The 18,780-nt window shown below is 39.6% G+C and overlaps 1 protein-coding gene across 1 annotated transcript; it reads right to left on the bottom strand.

Annotated features, from left to right (window-relative positions):
• Positions 1 to 9,699: 9,699 nt before the first annotated feature.
• Positions 9,700 to 10,119, bottom strand: LOC138878597 (uncharacterized). Its single transcript, XM_070158289.1, has one exon. The coding sequence runs from the start codon at positions 10,117 to 10,119 to the stop codon at positions 9,700 to 9,702; it is 420 nt and encodes a 139-aa protein (XP_070014390.1).
• Between the last annotated feature and the right edge of the window lie 8,661 nt (positions 10,120 to 18,780).

Below are 18,780 nucleotides of genomic sequence, written 5' to 3' on the forward strand. Positions count from 1 at the left end.
TTTAGACACATTCACATGATAATCATTGAAACACTATAAATTGACAACCACTGAAACACTAACTAGATAATCATGCTTCATTTTTTAAATGTTCACGCTTAAGTCGACTGACTAAGCATCCTAATTTCCACACCATTTCTAAATTTAAACCATTCACATACCATTCGACAGCACATCAAACAATATCATTTTGCCCTTAGCCTTTTTAAAAGCAATTCAAACATGAGACTATTATCAAGAACGATCACTTATTTTACCTAAGGCTAAAGCAAGTTCAAGACATATTTAACATTGATTGAGTCCTCTAACACAACATTCCAACAGTCCCCAAATCAAGTACAAATGTAAGAATTCGACTACTCAAAACAGAAATTGGCTATAATATATGATGATTCATGTGGCCAAAGGTACAAACACCATGAAAAAATGTAAACGAAACACAAATAAATCTACTGCCGTGATTTGAACTCTTATTTCCATCCTCCAACTGAAAGTTAGATCAAGTAGAATTCAGAAAATGTACCTGTAATTCAAAAGAGAAGCAAAATAGAGTGAGTGATTAGCAAGAACAGTAGCAGCAAAAGTTATTTCTAACTTCCAGCAATGGAACAATAGATTCACAACAGCTCCCAAATAAGATTTGAACTCCCAAAACTCAGCCCATTTCTACTCGAATGCCAGAATTTGTGGTTTTCAAAGGGTCTAGCTAAGGGGAAAGGTCAGAAATCCAGCAAAACAAACCCAATTCTCAAGCAATTTCCAACCAAATATGCAGGAAATTCAGTGTTACTTTTTTAAAGTTAGCCCTCTCAAGTTTTTCCAGAATTTTTCTCTCTTACTCCCTTGAATGGCAAATCTTGATGCCTTTATAGGCAAGGCATTAGGGCAGCCTATTATAGAATCAATTTTGCACTTGAAACCTTTTCAGATTTTTATTTTTGCTTAGATACCCTTAGTGTACAAATTAGATTTTCCTTTAAGCCCCAACCCCAGCTTCTAAGAAGCTTTCTAAGTTGGTTACCAGAGATTCTTTCACCTAGAGTTCCTAAATTACCCCTTAAGAAATCTATTTTTACCCCTGAACCCATGGATCATGGGTCAAATTGACCCAATTGTTCAAACCCATCCTGGGCTTGCAAAACCCACTGCGAACCCCTTCTTTTTGGGCTTTTGATTTTAGAAAATCAACTCAATTTCATCAGGTTTAAACGGATTCGACCCAAAAGAAAAACAGAAATCCTTTGAGCTGAAACCAAAACGAAAGAGAAAGAAAAAGGGGCTGATTAACGCTAAATAACGGAAAACCCAAAAATAACACAAAAAATTTGCTAAAAGTTGAAACATGCAATCAAAAGAAATCTGTTAACGGACTAAAAAGAAAGACGAAAAGAAGAGGACAGAAAAAGGATGAAGATGAGAAAAAGAAAATGAGAATGGAAAAGAAAAGAATAGAGATTACCTAACAAAAGACATGAAAGGCATGGCGTGGAGGAAACTTGCTTTGAATGGCCTTTTTCATTCCGATTTTGAACCAAAATTGGTGTTCCTCGCCGGTTTTTTCCAAAACCAATGAAAAACATCAATTTAAGCCCTAAACGGTCTTTGAAGCTTGAAGGATTCAAGAGATTTTTGGGTTGTCGTTTGTTTCTTCCTCTTCAGATCTAAAATGGGCTCACCTTTGATTCAAGATTCGACGAGATTGAAGGTGATTCGAGGGGAGCTATGTTGAGGGTTGGAAAGAGGAGAGTTAGGTGGTTCAGGGGTGTGATTTTGGGGTGATTTGGAGGAGGCGCCGCCACCCTAAAGCGATGGAGAATAAGGCGGCGGGTTAGGGTTCATCTCTGAAGGGAGAGATGAGAGAGACAAGATGGGGGAGAGAGGTTCTAGGGGTAGGGGGTGGGGCTATTTCGGACCATTTTATACGGAGAGTGGGTGAGTTGGGGTCCATTGGATCAAAGAACATCGTCGGCCTGGATTGAAGCTAACATGAACGGTGTCGTTTTGGGTTGAGTGGGACTGGATCAGTTTTTTGGAACGGGTTTGGGCTGGATCGGCGGATATTTGAGGTAAAAAGGGGAAAATCTGGTTTGGGCTTGGGGGAATTTCAAATTTTGGCCCAAGATCCGAATTTTCTCAATTCTTTTCCTTTTCGTTTTATTTTTTCAATTTTTTTTATTTTTCAATTTTTTTTTTGTTTTTTCAAAATTAAAAACTGCATTAATTCCTAAACCAAATTAGATTAATTGCTTAAAATAATACTTACTACAACTAATTAATTAAGAAACTTACAAAATTCTAAGCTAAATGCAAGAAATGAGTTATTTTTGTGATTTTTCTATTTTTTTGCAACACAACTAAATTATTAAATATTTCGAAAATGCCAAATTAAATACTAAATGCAAATGCCACATATTTTGTATTTTTTCATGAATTAAACAAAATAAACATTCACAGACAAATGCAAACAATTTACAAAAAATGCTACAAAAATCCACGAAACTGCAAATAATGGAAAATTTTTATTTTGTTTTGAATTTGTGGGAGTAAATCATATAGGGCAAAAATCACGTGCTCACAACTGCCCCTCTTTACTCGGAAACACGAAGAGTTTTCGTGCAAAGACAAAGTGAGCGGATACGAGCGATTTTTGCCCGCTTGAATACTCCGTGGGAAGCATTTTTGAAAGATTTGACCGCACTCTACTTCCGAGGTTGCCTACATATCCTTGACTATAAAGGAATCAAGTTAGTGTAGTTAGGGAAGTTTTGGTAGCTAGGACTACCATAAAGTTGTGATTTCACTGTTGTTGTTGCTGCTGCTGCTACTACTGCTTACTGCACCCCTTATTACACCATGTCAAAATAAAAGGAAGCTAGACTAGACTATAATCTATACATTACAAAAATCCTATCTAATCTTCAAACTTGCTCTTGTGGTTCTTGTTGCCTTGTTGACTTGTATTCTCCCGGTGAACTCCCTTTGTTGCCGACTTGAATTGTAATCTGAGATGTTTTTCCTTTCTCCAGGTGGGCGCCTGACTGTTGAACCTGAATTGTACTCTAAGATGCTTTCCCTTTCTCTAGGTGGGTACCTGACTGCTGAATTTGCATTATATTCTCGTGCTCTCCAGGTGGGCGCCTGATTGCTGAACTTGAATTGTATTCCCGTACTCTCCAGGTGGGCGCCTGATTGCTGACCTTGAATTGTATTCTCGTGCTCTCCAGGTGGGCGCCTGATTGCTGGACTTGAACTGTATTCCCGTGTAGGTGGCCACCTGATTGCTGAACTTGAACTGTATTCCCGTGCTCTCCAGGTGGGTGCATGATTTCAACAACAATAGACAAAACAAAGAAAATTTTCTGCCCCAATTTGGTAGCTAGCACATATGTGAGTGTTAAATTGACTCATATTACCAAATATTACTAAGATTTTGAAAGCTAGGTCCTGTTATCCAGGAGGATCCTGACAGCTCCTAGTTAAACGACAATTTTAAATCTAAATTATATCTCCTAAAGGTATTACTTTCGCTACATCTTGTTATTTAAGCCGATCTTTAGACTACACCCCATTATCTAGGAGGGTCCTGACAATTCTTAATTAAATGACAATTTTAAATCTAAGTTATATCTTCTGAAGGTAAGAAAGTATTAAAGCTACATCCCATTATCCAGGAGGGTCCTGAAAAATCCTAGCTGAATTATGTTTTCTAAAGGTATGACTTCCGCTAAATCTTGTTATCTAATGGAAATTTTAAAGCTAGGTCCCAATATTCAGGAGGGTCCTGACAATTCTTAATTAAATCCTATCTTAAACATGCAACTTTGAAACCAACTTATATTCCTTTGGGTACATTTATGATAGATTTTGCTACTTATGATTGTTTTGATTTTTAAACTAGGTCCCATTTTCCAGGAGGGTCCTGAAAATCAAAAGTCAAACCTGTCTGGTGCTTGCTTTTCCCCTACAGAGGGTTTCTCCGAAACAATCGAAACTTTCTGCCCCTGTTTCAATCAAAGAAAAATCTTGTCAGTTTAAAATGTGGTGATTAGTTTGTGGCATTCTTGCTGAAAGTGGCCTCCCCGTTGTTGTACTTTGTTTTGACTGACTTCCTCTGAACTGGCCAAAAACTGCTTGAATTCTCGGCTGACTTTCAAACCCCCATGACTTTGGATGATCGGAGTGTTCTATACCCGAACCGTTGTTTCACACTTCTGACCCCTTTAACTGACCCTCTGCATATCCCATGAAATTACTAAATCATTCCGCAGATGGCACTTTTGCTGGCACTTTATCCCACTTTACATCATGCTATCTTTGATAAGTTCCGGCCATACTGTGCTTTGCAATTTTTGAAGTTGGTAGTGAGCTTTGAAATCCTTAACCAAGACTGACATTGAAACATCTTAGAGAAATGAAACCCAAAAGAACTGAAATGCAATGACCCTAAGAGTTAAGGATAAAGAGAATCCAAAACTGGAAGACTTACTAAAAAGGAAAAGGGAAGAGACTTATCTGAGTGGAACAACTGGTACCAATGATCATGACATGCATTTCGGATTAATCGGCCCAATTTGTCCAACCAATCAACTTTCAGCTGCCATACCTTTTTGCCCCTGAATTTTCATAACCTGATTTCTTTACCAAAACCTTGACGTTGTTCGGCCTGCGATGCCCTAAACGGTTTTTACCAACAAGCCTCTCTCGTTTGTTTATCTCTCAACTCGCTTTCTCCTTACAGTTCCCATGAGGGTTTTCACCAATAAGACTCTCTAATTTTTGATTTCTCTCAGTTTCTGTCGCCTTATGGTGCCAGTGAGGGTTTTCACCAATAAGACTCTCTCATTTTTATTATTTTTTTCCTTCTTGGACTAGAGTGTTGCCCCCGATATGAATCACCTTCACTTGCTTGACTTGGAATTTCTTGAAGACTGATCGGAAGGTCTTTCTTTTGACCATAATGCTAGTTTTTGGATAGGGTTAGAAAGAATGGGTATCAAAGGCTCAAGACAATTCAAATGAGTTCAAAATTACAACTTTTGGAATCAGATTTCTTGCAACAATCACAACTTCTGCCCCAGTTTCTTTTCTTGGGGACTTCTGAATTTTTGTTTTGATGGGACCGAATCGTGAGACTGCCTACGTATCCTTAAAAAGGAATCAGGTCGAACGTAGTTCATGTCATTCAAGTTGCTTTGTTGTTGTGACTTTTCCTTTTCTTTTCCTTTCTTTTTCTTTTCTTCTTTCTCTTTTTTTTCTTTTTGTTGCTTTTTTCTTCTTTTCTCTTTTCCGTTTCTTCTTCTCTTTTTTAATGTTTTTCTTTCTCTTTTAATTCTTTGTTTTACTTATCTTTTGCTCTCGCGTTTCCGAAATTTTCCACTGATTCCAAAAGAAGGGGATGAAAGGAAATAAATAAGGCTCAAAAGGGGTAACAAAGGATAAAATGTTTAGATAGCAGAACAAAATGCCTTCGTCATTCCAATCCTCAAAATATGCCGAGTACAAACAAATACAATTTAACCAAAGAAATCATACATAATATCTTTTGACTGCATAAGAATTGATAGCCATTTCTACACACTTGCCTTCTATATCTATTAAATACAAAGCACCATTGGACAACACTCTTGTTACGACGAACGGCCCCTGCCAGTTCGGGGCGAACTTGCCTTTTGCTTCAGCCTGATGAGGAAGGATGCGTTTCAATACTAACTGACCCACTTCAAACTTCCGTGGACACACCTTCTTATTATATGCTCTTGCCATTCTCTGTTGATACAACTGGCCATGACACACTGCTGCTAATATTTTCTCATCAATCAAACCTAGTTGCTCCATGCGGGTTTTGGCCCATTCATCATCATCAATTCCATCCTCACTGACAATCCGAAGGGACGAGATTTCAACTTCCGCTGGTATTACTGCTTCAATGCCATATACCAACAAATAAGGAGTTTCCCCTACTGAAGTAAGAATAGTAGTGCGATAACCCAACAATGCAAAAGGCAGTTTCTCATGCCATTGCCTAGAACATTCCACCATTTTTCGAAGTATCTTTTTTATGTTCTTGTTGGCTGCCTCGACTGCTCCATTTGCCTTGGGACGATATGGGGTGGAATTGCGATGTGTAATCTTAAACTATTGACACACCTCTTTTATCAAATGACTGTTGAGATTAGCGCCATTATCTGAGATGATCACCTTTGGGATTCCGAACCGACAAATGATATTTGAGTGCACAAAATCGACCACTACTTTCTTGGTCACAGACTTGAAAGTTTTAGCTTCAACCTACTTGGTGAAATAATCAATGGCCACTAGAATAAACCTATTCCCATTGGACGCTGCTAACTCGATTGGTCCAATGACATCCATGCCCCAAGCAACAAAGGGCCATGGTGCAGACATTGTATGTAATTCAGATGGTGGAGAATGAATCAAATCTTCGTGCACCCATCATTGATGACACTTGCGCACAAAGCTGATACAATCTCACTCCATAGTGAGCTAATAATAACCTGCTCGGAGAATCTTCTTTGCCAGCACGTACCCACTCATATACGGTCCATAGACTCCAGAATGTACTTCGGTCATGATAGCTGTGGCCTGTCTAGCATCTAGGCATCTCAACAGTCCAAGATCCGGAGTCATTTTGTACAAAACCATCCACTGAAGAAAAATCTGCTTGCCAACCGCCGAATTGTTCTCTTTTGATGACCTGTGACTTGTACTGGATACACCCTTATCCTGATATATTCCTTGATATCATGAAACCAAGGCTCACCATCAAGTTCTTCTTCAACCATATTACAGTAAGCATGCTAATCATGGACCTGAATATGCAAAGGGTCCACATAGGCCTTATCTAGATGATGTAACATTGATGCTAAGGTAGACAAAGCATCAGCAACCTCGTTATGGATCCTTGGAATATGCCTGAACTCTACTGATCGAAACCGTTGACAAAGATCTTGCAACCATTGCCGGTACGGTATGAGTTTTAAATCCCGTGTTTCCCATTCCCCTTGGATCTGGTGTACCAGAAGGTCCGAGTCTCCCAAGAGCAAGACTTCCTGGACACCCATGTCTGCGGCCAACATCAAACCCAAAATGCATGCTTCGTACTCGGCCATGTTGTTAGTGCAATAGAAACGAAGCTGAGCTGTAACAGGATAGTGATGCCCTGTTTCGGAAATAAGTGCAGCCCCTATCCCGACGCCTTTCATGTTAGCAGCTCTATTAAAGAAAAGTTTCCAACCTGGCTCTCCAACTGGTTCCAACTCATCAACATGCATTACCTCTTCATCAGGGAAGTAAGTCTTCAAAGGCTCATATTCTTCATCCACTGGGTTCTCAACCAAATGATCAGCCAATGCATAAGCCTTCATCGCGGTCCTAGTTACATAGACGATGTCGAACTCTATGAGCAAGATTTGCTACTTTGCGAGCCTCCTTGTAGGCATAGGCTTCTGAAAAATATACTTTAATGGATCCAAACGAGAGATGAGGTAAGTAGTGTAAGATGACAGATAGTGCTTCAACTTCTGTGCTACCTAAGTTAGGCCATAACATGTCCTCTCAAGGTGAGTGTACTTAACCTCTTAAGATGTGAACTTCTTTCTAAGATAATAGATGGCCTGCTCCTTCCTGTCAGTGATGTCATGCTGACCCAATACACAACCAAACGAATTGTCCAAAACCGTCAAATACAGAATCAAAGATCTCTCTGGTTTAGGTGGGACCAACACAGGTGGGTTCGACAAGTACCCCTTTATCTTATCAAATTCTTCATGACACTCGTCTGTCCACTTGAGCGCAGTGTCCTTCTTCAACAGTTTGAAAATAGGCTAACAAGTTGTTACAAGCTGAGCAATAATCCTGCTGATGTAATTCAACCTCCCTAATAGACTCATCACCTTAGTCTTGTTCCTTAGGGGTGACAACTCTTGGATAGCTTTGATCTTTGATGGGTCCAATTCAATACCTCGACGGCTGACTATGAATACCAATAACTTTCCAGATGGAACACCGAATGCGCACTTTGCAGGATTGAGCTTAAGATTGTACATGCGGAGCCTTTGGAAGAACTTCCTCAGATCTCTAACGTGATCAGACTGCTTTTTGGACTTTATGATCACATCGTCCACATAAACCTCGATTTCCCTGTGTATCATATTGTGGAATATGGTTGTCATTGCCCTCATGTAAGTTGCCCCAGCATTTTTCAAACCAAAAGGCATGACCCTGTAGCAGTATGTTCCCCACGGCGTCATGAATGCCGTATTCTATACATCTTCCTCATCCATTAAGATCTGATGATAGCCCGCATAGCAATCCACAAAAGACCCAATCTCGTGTTTGGCACAATTGTCTATCAGAATGTGGATATTTGGCAGTGGAAAGTTGTCCTTGGGACTCGCCTTGTTGAGATCACGGTAATCAACACATACCCTGGTCTTGTTGTCCTTCTTTGGCATAGGTACTACGTTGGCTAACCAAGTGGGATACCGTGTGACCCGAATAACTTTTGCATCGAACTTCTTGGTATCCTCTTCTTTGATCTTCATACTCATATCAGTTTTAAATTTCCTCAGCTTCTGCTTGACAGGAAAGAGTGCCGGGTCAGTGGGAAATTTGTGAACCACTAAGTCAGTGCTTAAACCCGGCATGTCGTCATATGACCATGCAAAGACGTCTACTCAAGTAATGCTTTAATTATCTCCTCATTGAGTTGAGGTTCAAGATGGACACTTATCTTAGTTTCTCTGATATTATCTGGGTCCCCTAAATTGATTGCTTCTGTATCACTCAGGTTAGGCTTGGGTTTTTCTTCAAAATGGCTTAACTCTTTACTAATCTCTTCAAAGGCCTCATCCTCATCATATTCTGATTCATCATCACACTCTATTTATTGAATTACTATTTCAGAATTAGATTGGCTTTTAAGACTAGGTCGAAGATTCCTCATGCATGTGATGTTATTGAAACCAGCATAAGAAGAACTGTACAAGGAAGAAAAGAAAACAAAAATAAAACTGTCAGGAATGAAGAAAAAGGGCAATTGCATTTCATTAAAACTAAAAGATAACAAGGTTTATACATCCAAACGGACAGAACATAGAATTTGAATTACAATCCTGGAATAATCCAGATAAACTGAAAGAAAATCAAAGCAAACTACCAAAACTCCTTCCTGGTGGGGAGAGGAGTAGCTTCCCAATTGTTAATCTTTGCACTGGGCCCAACAAATTGCACATCCGCCTTGCTAGAACCCTCTCAAGCTTCCACCATGTTTACCTCGTCGAATAACTTCTCAAACGTTTTGAGTAAATCCTTATCGGGACCAACCACAGAATTGGGAACTGTTGTTACTGGGCGTTTCTTGGTGCCAGGCCTAACAAATGATCTGGAGAGCCGTGGGACGGGCTTTGGTAGTACCCAGGCCCTCTGTTTCAACTTTCTAGCTCTTTTCACGTCCGCAACTGTGGGCTTAAACCCCAAACCGAATGTATCCACATTTTTGGGGAGATACACCGGCTGTACGATACCATGCAGAGATGCATCCAAACTGTTGCCCGGTACAAAACCATTTTTTAACATTTCAACGGCTACCATGACTGATACAACAACTACCCTCGAAGTTGGAACGCACTTCCCTTCTGGAATTTTCTCTACCGATACCGTGTTGTAGACCTGATAGACCTATGGCCCCTTGTCGTCCTCAACCTCAATGAACGACACAATAGCATCATCACGAGCACACTGATTATCCTCACCGTGCACAACTATTTCCTGTCTATCCCATTCAAATTTGACCATTTGATGCAGGGTGGATGGGATCGCCTTGGCAACATGGATCCAAGGTAGACCCAATAGCAGATTGTAGGAAACAGCCACATCCAGCACTTGGAATTCCATAGTAAATTCAACTGGCCCTATTGTCAGCTCCAGCACTATATTACCGACTGAATCTTTGCCTCCACCATCAAATCCCCGAATGCAAATACTGTTCTTGTGAATTCTCTCATCCTCCACTTTCATTTTGTTTAAGGTGGAGAGAGGGAAAATGTTGGCACTGGAACCATTATCATCAATACTCGAGTAACCACGGAATCTTCGCATTTTACCGTAAGATAAGGGGCTCTATTGTGCTTAGTATCCTCCACGGGCAAATCATATCAAAAAAACTGACTCTGTTTACCTCAAATATCTTGTTAGCTAACTTTTCCAAGTGGTTTACTGAGATTTTGTCAGGAACGTGGGCCTCTTTCAGGATCTTCATCAAAGCTCGTCGGTGTTTGTCTGAATGGATCAATAATGACAATAGTGAAATCTGAGCAGGCGTCTTCCTCATCTGCTCCACAATAGAATAGTCTTGCACTTTCATCTTTTTCAAAAACTCTTCTGCCTCTTCTTCGATCACAACCTTTTTCACTAGTACAGGGTTATCTTTGGAGGTTTTGGCTTTTCTTAACTCTTCGGGGCGAAGCATCTCCCCGACCGAGTCAATCCATGGGTTTCATAGAATTCTTCTTTAACTTCTTTTCCCTAGTAAGTCACTATTGTAAGCACGTGATTTTTGCCCTATGAAAGAATCACTCCCAAAAAATTCAAAATAAAATGATTTTTCTTTGTGTGCAATTTTGAGAATTTTCGTGGCATTTTTAGGATAATTATTTGTATCTGTCCATGCATGTTTATTTGTTAAATTAATAAAAATACAAAAATATGTCATATTTGCATTTAGAATTTAATTCTACAATTAGGAGTAATTAAGTTTGTTTTACAAGAATGAAAATTACAAAAAATATGCATCGTTTGCATTTTAAGCATTCAATGTCAAATTGTGCAATTTTGTTTTAATTGGTGTTTAATTATGTATGATAAATGTTGCTAGGAATTAGTTAGTATTTGTGATAAGTTAATTTAATTTATAACTTAATTTAGAATTTTAATTTTTTAGGAAGATTAAAAGAAGAAAGGAAGTAGGAAAAATGGAAAATTCGGATTGGACCCAAACAAATCAGGCCCAAAATCGATACATGGACTCGGTCCAAATCAACCTGGTCTCATAGGCGGTGAAACAACGCCGTATTGATGTCCCCATTCCGAACCATTGATTGACTCAAACGAACGGCCCAGATCAGACCACTCACTTACCCAAAATGACGCCGTATAGGGCTGTCTGATCTCAACCGTTAACCCAATCCCATCCAACGGCCTCAAACCACCCCCAGATGCCCGACCTATTTGGCCCCGGACCAACCCGACCTCCTTTTAAGTGGAACGACACCGTTTTACGCTAGCCAAGGGATCCTGGCCATCGATCACGTTCTATCTAACGGCCATGATCGATTCTTCTAAACTGTATATAAGCCTCACCCCTTTACCCACGCCCCCAAACCAAACCCCCTCTCACCTACTGTGCACCATCATCCCAGAGATGAACCAAACATCCCGTTCCAAACCCTAGCCGCCACCCTGCACTCTCACCGTAAACCCGGCAACCACGACGCCGGTGACCACCAAAATAACACCCCTGATGCACCCAACCACCCTGAACACGAATCCGTTAGCGTCTTGCCTCGAATCTGTCACGACCCAAACAGGAGGGCCATGACTAGCACCCGACCACACTTGCCGAGCACCAACGTACATTTCATCTAACCTTCATTATTATCTTTTAGGGATGACAAGATCAATATAAATGGTAGACCTGGATCATAGACAACCAGCAATAAAATATGACGGCGTGAACATACAAAGCAGGGGATGACTAGACAATCAAGAAACTACATATAAGGTATGAGCTACCACGCTACTATGAAAGACTATACAACAAAAACTAGCCGACAAGGCATACCAAACTATACATGAGTCGACACCTGTCTATGAGCCTCTAAAAGAACATAAGTGTTGCAACATAGCCGGAACAGGGCCCCGACATACCCATAATGTCTATAACAAAAATTGCATACCAAGACCAAGGCGAGTCCGGAGAAGGGATCTCGCCAATCACCGCTGAACTGGACAGTCTACTGTGGTGGGGGAGCTGCACCTGCCTGTCTATCAGGACCTGCAGCACGACATGCAGCGTCCACAAATAAAAGGACGTCAGTACGAATAAAGTACTGAGTATGTAAGGCAAGGAACCATAAATACGATCAGTAATGTAAGCAAGGATAGAGAATATACAACCTGTAACATCTTAGTACCTCTGAGGGCTACTTACATGAAATGCATGATACATATGTATAAATACATAAACCTTTAAAGCATTCGCCTCTGTGGGCATCATCATCATCATATCGTACCCGGCCATAATAGGCTCGGTAGAATCGTACCCGGCCACGTGGAGCTCGGTAAAACCCAACTGATCAGTGGTTGCACAATAGGTGCCGTACCCGGCCAACTATAGCGTGGCTCGGTAGAGTAAAATAGATACATATATATAATGCATGCTCGACTCATGGAATCACATTCTAAACCTTTCGGAGTGACGTAAGGTTGGTATCCTCTGTACACGTTATTAGGACTAACTCTTCACTATGAACCTTATAAGAATCAGGAAGTACCAATAACATTGATAACATAAGACTAAGAGAAGCAACATTAACATCAATCGTTCCATAAGAGGGAAAACAATGTAAGTACTGCTAGCTTCTAAGAGTAGAGTATCTTGGAAGATCGTTCATTACATTATGTACAATCGGAGTCGTGCAAAAGAAGGAAAGGGATAGCCTAACATACCTTGTATATACTGCCCCAATCTCAAGCTATGCAATTGTCAAAACTCCTTAGTCTACAATAAGAGAAACGATACTATCGTTATCATTTAAGCGTCATAACTATTATGTATCGACCACAACCTATTTTACGATGAAACGGACAGCACCTCCCCTATATATATGACCTCACACCATTCAAAACAGTCACCAAACAGCCCAAACAACATCAATAATAAACATATTGAGCCTCCCAAAATAGTCCACACACAGCCTAATCACTCCATACATACGACGACCACCGTAGTCGTGTCAAACAACCTGGAAATGTTACGAATAACTATCAGCCCATAACCCTACATATATATGGTGTTTCTCCACACCCTTCCTCCTCCAAAACTCCACAAGATAGTAGTAAAATACGCAGCCCAACAACAACGCAAAACAGTCCACAAAACAATAACATTACTACCAAGCCTTTCGATATATATCTCACAAGTTCTAGCTTCAATGGCTTAGCCGCAACTTGGATAATCTTAAATACATATAGAGTAAGAGGTTCCTTACCTTTATACAGAAAGAACAACTCCAATTTGACCTTAAATTTCTAAGAAATATCCCTCCAATGCTGCCACAACAACAAAAAAATGAAACTAGCGATCAATTAGTGTTTTTCAGCACTAGAATCACTTTAGAAGGCTTGAAATCACCTAGGATTGATATTAAGAACATTAGGGAGTATTTACAGAACATAAAACCTTTAAAAAAACCTCCCACACGAGCTGGAACGACACAAAAATGAGCAACAACAAGAAGAACAAGAGACTTACTAGCGCCACGGAATTCCCGACACTTGATTTGTGTTGTTTGCCCTTTTTTGGGTCTTGAATCTTGAGAGAACCTTGAGAGGATGTTCCTAGGGTTCTAAGGTCTGAAAATAGTGAAAAGAAATGACTTAAAACGGGTTGGAGTCATCCTATATAGGTCCAAATATCTTAAACCGACTTAGTGGGCCCCATAGAGAGGTGCTTGGCGCAGTCTCGCGAAAACGCGAATATCTCTCTACTCCGAGATCGTATCGATGAACGGTTTAATGCGTTGGAAACTAGACTCATAGATATTTAATTTGGTGGGTAGATCACCCCGTAATTCCTTGTAAATTATGAGAAAAGATTAGAAACATTTGACCCAATGTTTAAGTAAAATTATGAACCTAAGTTGCGACAACTTTTGTCGACTTTTGTTTCATAACTCGTTTGACTTCATGACTTATGATACGGATATTATATGATTAAAATACCTTAATAAATGACCTCTTGAGTGTATTAAGCACCGCTAGATTACCTGAAAATACGAGTTACAACATCCTTGATTCGTTTAACTTCTAATACTGGTTAATCACCCTTATACACTCTTGTATCACTTAAGACCAATAGGATTGACTTCTTATCATCTCAAAGATAATTCTTTCTTGGATTTATGTTAACTAGTATATGGCATGAACTAACACATGTGGATATGGGTTGTAACAGAATCATTCCCCACCGTCTCGAATCTTCGTTGGAAGGTTCGAGCAAAACCCCGATCTACACCAACCCACCCCAGATTCACACAGGTCACTACCCTGGCCTCACTCGTGACCAAACCAAGTTTTGTTTGGTCCGAATCTACCCAGAAACCCTCAAGCCCCAAATCAGACCGTATAAACCCTAGAACACAAAAGCTTTGGGAATCCAGCCAGTTTAAACGGAGGGTTGGGGTCTAATAGACCTTAATCGAGGTGTTCTCGGTTGAGAACACCTCGATTAAAGTCCGTTCGACCTCAAATGGTCAAATCCAGTCAAATCCTGGGTCGTTTGTTGTTGAGCTTCCAAAGTAAGTTTTCTTTTTCCTTTCTGTCCTTGTTTGAATGCTGTTTGTGTTTGTTAACATGTTTAGTTAGTTTGTTGATTTTACTGATATTTTTTGTCAATTTTCTCCATCCTCGTAAGACCTTTTTATTTGGTCGACTATTCTTATGTCTATTGTTAAATACGTATGGTGTGATACATACTCGATTTTATTAATATCGTCGAGTGTTTCATTTATGTTGTTCCCCTGTTTTGTGCAAAGCTGCTTGAAGTCATTTGGTGACCTGTTCATTTTATTTGTTTATCGACTGATTGTTCTATGTTATAGCTAGTATAGTCGATTGGATAAACGTCGTCGATTAATTTTATAGGTTTGAATATTCTGATAGCCTCACATGATTGATCGAACCATTGTAGTTTAGCTGATTGTTTGAAATTATCTGTGAATGGTTTGTAGCTGCAGTGCAATTAGAGAAATAGCTAGAACTCAGTCTAGGGCAGTTGTTGAGTTTGAACTTCCATAAGTTCAAATTTCAGTTTGCTGAAGCTTAGGGTAAAACAGTAATACACAAGGGTTAAAGGGGTAGTTTGGGAATTGAAAAATTCACAATTGGTTAGTTTTAAAGGGCTGACAGTAGGGTACTGAAATATGATTAAACTAATACAATAGTGGGGAACAAAATGATAGCATGGGGTAATTGAATATTGTAGTCTCCCCATACCTTCTGTGTACAAAAACACATGAGAGGGCTGTCATGAGGATAGGCATTTTGATTAGTTTAAGGGTGTATGGGCATAGTGGGAAGGCAGCCTGGGGGGCTTGCCATTTTTGGCCTAAAAATAGACTCATTTAGAACAAGAGCGGGGACTGATTCTGAAGGACAGAAAAACAGATTCTTAAGGACAGAAAACTGATTTTAAGGAGGGAGGACTGACTTTTAAAAGAGAGGACTAATTTTGAGAGGAGGAGGATTTGGAGATTAAGATTTCATAGTAAGAAAAAGCAAAAACAGTGCTAACTTTTAAATTTTGAAAGTCAGAGTATATTGAGTGTGAGATAGGCTGGATTTTGAATCGAAAATGTCCAGAGTTAGAGATTTGTTGTTCTAGGCTGCTTTCTTACAGTTATTTTTAGTAGATTAAGAGATAGAAACTGAAAAGAGGGGTCTTTGCTTTGCTGTTGAATACATCATTGTTACGGCTTCACTGGTCTGTTCATTATTTAATATTGTTGGTTGTTTTTTCCAAACTGGTTTTGCTGGTCTGCACTTGGGTGACCTGTTGCTGTTTCATTGAGCGTCCTGGGTTTCTGTTTGGTTTTAAAAATCTGTCACTGGGTGTTTGTGGCTGTGTTGCTGTGTTGATGAATCTGCTGTTGTGCTACTGCTACTGCTGCTGACTTCTTTTCTACTCTGTTTCTGTTCCTCTACCAGGTACACAACTTTATCATGGCTGTTGTAAGTCTGAAAATTTGAAGCATGAATGTGAGATGAAGAACTGAAATTTTAACGTTTAGCCTTGTAAATTCTGAAATTTTAAGTTGTGTAAAAGGGTAGTTAGTTTTCATTGGTTAGAAGCATGTAGTAGCTTTGCCATGTACAATTGAGTACCAAGCAGTAATAGTGGATAGAGAGCCTTGCATGTTATTCTACAAGAACCAATAATATAAGGATAACATTCTGTTAATTCAGTTTCTTCCTTTACAAAGCATGCTTCAAATACATATAAAGACTTTAGGTTAATTAATCAGTAGTTTGAACTGTTTTAGTTAGCATCTTTATTTAGAATCATAAAAGGAGTTTTGCAGTTGTTGATTCCATTTCCGCCTTATCGTGAAAACCAAAGGGTAAAAGTAAGTAGCAGGCCGGACGTAAAAACAAAATGGCCCAGGTCCAGTTCCGCACCCTGTATGCTGGGCCTGGGCCCAAAACTGTGCTAGCCCCCATGTTCCCGTCTATCTTCAATGTTAACTATTTAGGTTCGAATTTTTTTTAATAATAACTCTCAAGCATGTAAATAAATTAGGTATTTTTCTTCTTTTATTCTAGAGACAAACGAAATAGAAAACGTAGTCGCTTTAGGATTATCCTTTTAAAAATAAATGAGACGAGCCTCGCCCAATAAAAGGTACAAACTGCGGGGCCCTCAATAAATGTACATTTAATTACTTAGACTTCGGGAGGAGTCGTTTAGCAAACTTCACGTCTGTCCCCAGAAATAAGAACGCGATAGGCTCTTTAGGCGCGTGTTTAATAATCCCACCTTCTTAAATTTGGGTGTGCATTTCATGCAACCCAAATCCAAATCCCAAAACACTGAATAAAAATGTGTTCCGGATTACGGGTGCATTTCATGTGACGCAATCCAAAGACATGTTTTTAAACGATGTTCACATTCTTTTAAAATATAATAATAAAAAGCGGTGAAGAGTTAACTTGCACATGAGCTCATAATGGTATAAAATCAGATAAACAAGCCGAATATGATAGTTGAGCGACCGTGTTAGAATCACGGAACTCGGTAATGCCTAACATCTTCTCCCGGGTTAACAGAATTCCTTGTCTGGATTTCTGGTTCGCGGACTGTAATATAGAGTCATTCTTTTCTTCGATTCGGGATTAAATTGGTGACTTGGGACACCCTAAATCTTCCAAGTGGCGACTCTGAAATAAATAAACAAATCCCGTTTCGATTGTCCTTTAATTGAAAAAACGCCTTCGCCCCTTGCGGGGTCGGAAAAAGGAGGTGTGACAGCTCTGGCGACTCTGCTGGGGATACCTGACCCAGAACCACTGGTTCACAGTTAGAAATTCGAGCTTAGATAAATTGTTATATTCGGTTTTATCTGATTCTGTTACATAATCTGTGAATAATGTGCTAACTAACTGCTTTTACCGCTGTGATATTTCGTGAACTGTATATAAACTGTGCCGAAACCCATCTCCTCCCAGAGTCTTCTAAATCATGAAGAAGGGTGTACTTCGTACGACTTCTTTTCTGTATAGTGTCAAATCCCAATTTAGAACAAGGTTTGGATAAGTTGCAAAGCCGACGAAGCTTCTGTATTCCCGGATTGCTGCCTCCCCTCGGCTCGAGCTGTCCGCTCGGGTAAGCCAGGTCTAGAACAAACACCCAGGCTCTGAACCTAGAATAACTCAACTTCATGCCGGATCCCTAGTAGGAACGCTTATCTGCATCATGTGCATTTTTGACTTAGGGGACTCAACACAGGGGTTGAGTCCGTCTAGGAATAGCAACCTGAAACGGAAAAGACCATCCTGATGCATCCTACTTACTGATTGTGCATTTATTTGCTTTGGACTTGCATGCTGACCGTTTTTGAATATTGGGAAAATTTGAAAACAAATTTTGAGAAAAAAACAAAAAAAAGAAAGAAAAACAGTAGTGTATAGGGTTAATCTTCTGCTTTGAAAAATAACAATGTCCGAATAGTGTCCCAATTTCTGTATTTTGGAAATTGATCGCGGAAAAGAAAAGAGTTTGGGAAAATAGGTTGTTTCTAACAAAAGTGGAAAAGCAAAATAGTTTGTCTTGCCATAAAAAATGAAAATGAAAAAGAGTCTTGATTTGTTTTCAAAATAGGTTATTTGCCAAGGGAAGCGAAAATATGTTGTTTTTTTTATATATAGTTTGTTTAATTCGGCGAACTACACCGGTTTGATTCTCACCGGATGTGAGATACGTAGGCAGTCCTAATCGGGTCCAACCTCCCCTTTTGCTAAAATAACCAAAATATGTCAAATGTTAATTTCATTAGAAAAATAAATCGAGTCAGGTTGTTTTGCCATAAATAGCCGGGTATTCCCGAAAGGGACGCCGGAAGGCTGAATTTGCACAAACGGCCATTTGGTGATTTTTTTGACCGGTAGACCTACACAGCCTTAAAATCTTCGTCCCCGAAGTGCTGAAAGGCCGTATCTGAAAACCGAGTCCTTCATCTTCAAAATTAAAAAAATGGAATATAGATAGTTTTTTTTTGAGTCGAATAAAAGTTTTTCCTTCTTTAATCACCTTAATAAATGTGCAGGATGAGCACAAATCACAATGAACCGTTCTCAGTCTTTAGCGAGGTCCCTCTACAACTCCACATGTGGTGGAATGATCTGAAAGACGATAGTAAAGAGATAGTGGGAAGAATTTTGGGAGGTTTTGTCAATCTGTTGAATAGCAAGCCGAGGACAGATATC

Source organism: Nicotiana sylvestris, chromosome 9, assembly GCF_000393655.2.
Source record: "Nicotiana sylvestris chromosome 9, ASM39365v2, whole genome shotgun sequence".
Taxonomy (NCBI): domain Eukaryota; kingdom Viridiplantae; phylum Streptophyta; class Magnoliopsida; order Solanales; family Solanaceae; genus Nicotiana; species Nicotiana sylvestris.

Excerpts from the sequence above, each read along its gene's own strand:
- LOC138878597 (XM_070158289.1), bottom strand. The coding sequence starts at position 10,119 with ATGCGAAGATTCCGTGGTTACTCGAGTATTGATGATAATGGTTCCAGT.